This window comes from Ursus arctos, unplaced genomic scaffold (assembly GCF_023065955.2).
Source record: "Ursus arctos isolate Adak ecotype North America unplaced genomic scaffold, UrsArc2.0 scaffold_32, whole genome shotgun sequence".
NCBI lineage: Eukaryota > Metazoa > Chordata > Mammalia > Carnivora > Ursidae > Ursus > Ursus arctos.
Genome location: NW_026623008.1, coordinates 1,385,455 through 1,389,864, shown reverse-complemented (window position 1 = coordinate 1,389,864; position 4,410 = coordinate 1,385,455). Strand labels below are relative to the sequence as shown.

General features: G+C 64.5%; 1 protein-coding gene across 1 annotated transcript; it reads right to left on the bottom strand.

The window, feature by feature from the left end:
- Positions 1 to 1,095: 1,095 nt before the first annotated feature.
- Positions 1,096 to 4,036, bottom strand: PRXL2B (peroxiredoxin like 2B). The gene is given in 7 exon segments (XM_026520035.4): positions 1,096 to 1,279; positions 1,745 to 1,863; positions 2,156 to 2,231; positions 2,316 to 2,379; positions 2,884 to 2,935; positions 3,535 to 3,739; positions 3,921 to 4,036. Coding segments are annotated over 7 exon segments (603 nt in total). The 5' UTR covers positions 3,984 to 4,036; the 3' UTR covers positions 1,096 to 1,255.
- Between the last annotated feature and the right edge of the window lie 374 nt (positions 4,037 to 4,410).

The following is a 4,410-nucleotide window of genomic DNA, read 5'->3' as shown; positions in this document are numbered from 1 at the left end:
AACGCTTCAAAGAAGTCAGCGGCCTTGTCTGTTCTGGAGGGCCCCGGGGACAGGGGGGGTGGCAGTGCCCGAGGCCGTAAGCGCTGGCTTTGCGTGGGCTGCAGGCGGCCTCGGGCAAAACAGCAGCCAAGCAGGGAAACAGCAGGGTACCATGTGGACGGAGGACCCCTCCTGATGACTGTCTCCAGGGTCTCTGTGCTGCGGCACAGCAGTGACCAGTATGCCCCCAAACACTGGCCCCCTGTGGCCCCCCACTCAGATGGGAGGAAGGGCTGCTGACTCAGCAGCTGCCTGAGGTTGGGAGGTGGGCCGAGGGGACTAGGGAGCCATAGCTCAGAATTTAGACTTTGGGTTTTATGTAACTAGAGGCCAGTGGAGAAGTTAAACCACAAACGGACATTGTCACCTGCCCTGAGTTTTTAAATGACCCCTGAGAGACGGACTGAATGGAGCGTGGGGCGGGGGGGGGGGGGGGGGGGTAAGGTGGGAGGAAGCTGGGAGGCCAGCTAGGAGGCCGCTGTGGTCACCCACTCCAAGCCAGAGGGGTCCAGGGGAGGTGCTGAGACGGTCATCTGAACCCACTGAGACCAGAGAGCCCCTGACAAGGGGGCCAGAGGCAGGTTTCCACTCTGGACATGGGTTCCAGTTCCTGCTGCACCCGCCAAGGAATGGCACTGGGGGAGCTGGGTGAACCAGCTGGGCCAAGACTCCCCCTGGCCAGCCACCCCCAGCACGGTGCAAATGACAAATCTCATCAGTGAAGGTCCTTCCTCTCCCTAAGTCCCACTGTCCACGGTGCTCCAGCGGCTGGATAGAGACCATCTCCTCCCTGGAAACCCAGCAGACCTGAGCACTGAGCCCAACCCCTCCAGGCCGCGCTCTCTCCTGGGGAGTTCCCGATTCCACCCTCAGCTCCTACACGCCGGGCCTGTCCTCAGACCCCTGACCGTCCTGTGTCACAGGGCTGAGGTCACCAGGGAGGCTGTAGGAGCATTTCCAGCACTCCCCACCCCCTCCTAGGAAAGCCTGCGGACCCCTGACCGCCCTGCTGGCCAGGGGGAAGCGACAGAGACACAGTTGCCGAGGACTCAGGGCTCAGAGCCAACAAGAAAAACCTAGTTTAATGTTCACTGCCACCGTGGGACCTGGCAGAGCTTGGTGCTCCGTCCCAAAATTCTGGAGAGATTCTTCACATCCAGCTCCCAGCATTCCCGAGGCCGCAGATGCCACCCAGACCCCCAGCAGTCTCGGTGGTTCACCTTGTGCACGCTTCCTCACACTGTGGGGCAGCAGAGGCCTCGTCAGGCTGGCCACCCTTCCCGGCTTCGAGGGCAGCTGGTCCCACCCACCGGCAGTCTGCAGCCCAAGTACTGGACACTCCCCTCCACCCGGGCACAGGAGGCCAGCCACCAGGACCCCACTAATGCTGGCTATGGTCACCTTGGACAAGCCCTGCCCGACCCCGCCGAGGCTAAGAGGACAGGAGGCTCGTCTGCCTTGCAGCCCTGGGTAGCCCTCTGCCGTCTGGGGAGGGCCCTGCTGTGCCTACCATCTAGCCACCCTGCCCCTGGGTCCCTGGGCTGACAGTGACATCCTGGGCTGCCCTGAGCACAAAATTCCCTGAAGCCTGCAATGTCCAGCCTAATACCTGGCCACACCCAGCACTCAACCCAGGGAAGGTGGGTGTGTGTAGGGGGCTGTTCTTAGCAGGCAGTGCCCCCCCCCCCCGCAGGCCCAAGCTCACCTGGGGCGACTCACTGGCACAGCCTTCTGCAGAGATGCCCAGGGTCTGCAAGATGGTCTCCTGGGGAACATAGTCGCCTGGGGACTTCTGGACGAAGTGTAGCAACACTCTGTCACCACCTACAGCAGCGGGGAGGCGGTCAGGGTACCCCTGCAGGCTGGGAGGATGGAGGCAGCCCTGGTTGTCCATGACCCCACCTGGTTACCCTGACCAGTGGGCTGTTCTGGCCACATCCCACCCAGTTAAGCCAACGCTCAAGAACTGGGCCACCCCACAGAGAAGACTTGACAAGACCAACAAACCAGAGGAGTAAGGGAGGAAAAGAGGGTCAGGGCATGCCGCCAGGTTCAGCAAGACCTTCCGACCCCATGCGACCAGGCACTGACCTCTGACGCCCCTTTCCCAGCCCACCTTTGGTAACCACCAGCAGCCCTCCGCTCTGCAGCAAGTCCCCAGACAGGTTCCCCTGGATGCCGACAGCTTTGGCCTGGAGGGAGGGGAGCAGGTCCAGGTCAGTCCTAGAGGGAAGTCCCACCACCCCAAGTCCCACCCAGCCTTGGCCATCACAAACCTTGAGGGCCACATCGCGCACAGGCTTCCCCAGGGCGGCAGGCACAATGCTCAAGCCGTTGTACCTGTGAAGACACAGAGGGCCTGTCCAGGCTCTGGCTCTTCTCCGAAGCCTTAGCCCCAGCGCCTGTCCCCAGACTACCAGGTGCACAGACCAATTCACACAAGCAAGCGTCACCTTATCTGACCAGGGACTCGGGCCATCCAGCAGGCCTGGGGCCCCGCAGAAGATCTGGGGAGCGTGGACTGGCCCCCATGCTGGATGACCGGGGGCGGGGGGGACGGCGGGGGCAGGTTTGGCTCAGCTGGCGCCACTAATCCAGCCCAGCAGCAAGCATATGTATGACCCAGGCCCCGGAGGGGCTGTGATGGCCCCTAGGCACGAGGCTCCAGGCCTCCTCTGCAGCCTGCTGGGGGTCGATCTTGGGTGAGAAGCCTAACCTACAGTTGTAACAGCCCCCGAGAGACAGCCCTGCAGAAGGACCAGTGGAGCAGTGGATCCCCCAGGGCCACACGCTCAGGAAGAGGCCAGCAGCGAGAGGCTGAAGAAGCAGTGCCCCCACACTCACCGCCTGAAGCCCAGCTCCCTATAGAAGTGCTTGCTCTCATCCAGGTAGAGCTCTGGAAAGCAAAGGCCACAGGTGTGTACTCGGGCCCATCCACCACCTGGCCCACCCTCCTGCATCCAGCCCCCTGTCCACCCTTTCTTGCCCACCCAGGACAGGGAAGAGCAGAGCGGAGCTGAGTGTCCCCACTGTTAGAGGAGGAGTGGAGACCCAGAGGTGACAGGGAAAGGGAGGAGTAGGACTCGCCTGGACTCTGCCACTCGGCCCAGGGCTCTGCGGGGGCATATGCTGAGTGTCAGGGAGAAGAGTCTGGCAGGGTGGGAAAGTGGGGGCAAGCCGCAGCCTTGTCCGAGCTACTCCTTCAGGCTCCTGGGAAGGTAGGGAACTTGCGGCTACCCAGTGATGACCCATGGTGGTGATTGGAGGCCAGCATCACCCCTGGGTCCTGCCACTGAGCACGGTGGGAGGGACATCATGGCTGGGGGATGCAGGTAAGGGCAACAGGTGGAGAACCCAGGAAAAATGACTGGAGATCCTGGAGCGAGAAGGGTGAGGTCTGGGCAAGGAGGGGATGACCTGGGCCCTGAGCTTGAGGGAGGGTCTCAAGGTAGCTGGAGGGGCTACAGTGGGAGGAGAGAAGCAGAGCACAGGCACCTCCAGCGAAATAGCCGCCGTCCAGGAACTCCTGCAGGCCCAGGGCCTAGGGTCCCACGCCCACCAGGCGCACGCTGTGCTGGTCCAGTAGCCCCTTGAGGCTGCTGAGGTCCTGGGCGATCCAGCGACACACCGAGCAACCGAAGCGCCGCAGGCCAGCCACCACGCATGCTTGCTCCCGCCACAGACTCCGCAGCTCCACGGCCTGCGTGGGGTGGGCGAGGGGCGCAGCTGGACCACCGCCTTCGCGCATCAGCGTCCCCAGCTCCACCGCGCAAGCCCCACGACCCTCTCAAGACCCCCGAGGCCAGCCCGGGATGCCATCGCCAGGGAGCACCAGCAGGTGCCAGGAGCCCACCCACCGTCCTCCGCTCGTCCGGCCTCACCTCCCCGGTCACTGCATGCTTCAGGACACACGCGCCCACGCGGGCAAGGTCCACCGCGCTCATGTCTTCCTGCCGCCCTGCTCCCGACTGCGGACCCTTCTTGGGGTTGCGGGCCCCACCTCCGGCCGGCTTGGCCACACCCCTCCCACCCAGGCCACGCCCCCAGCCCGGGTCTCCTTCCCGGCCCCGCCCCCAGGTCCTGTCCCCTCTGCCGGCCCCGCCCCGGATGGTTCACCCCCGCCACCCCTCAACGCCCCTACCACAGCCCCGACGGCTCCTCGTCACTTGTTTTGCATATGCATAAGCCCGTCGGCCAATGGGGTCAATGCGCCGGCTGCCAGGGGGCGGGGCGGGGGGGGGACGGAGCTCGCGGAGGGGCAGCAGGAGCGTGGTGCGCCTGCGCACGGAGCTGCCTCGCGTGGGGTCAGGCTCCGATGCGGGCGCAGGCGCAGGCGTAGAGCGGAGGAACCCGCGGGGTGTAGGTCCGGGG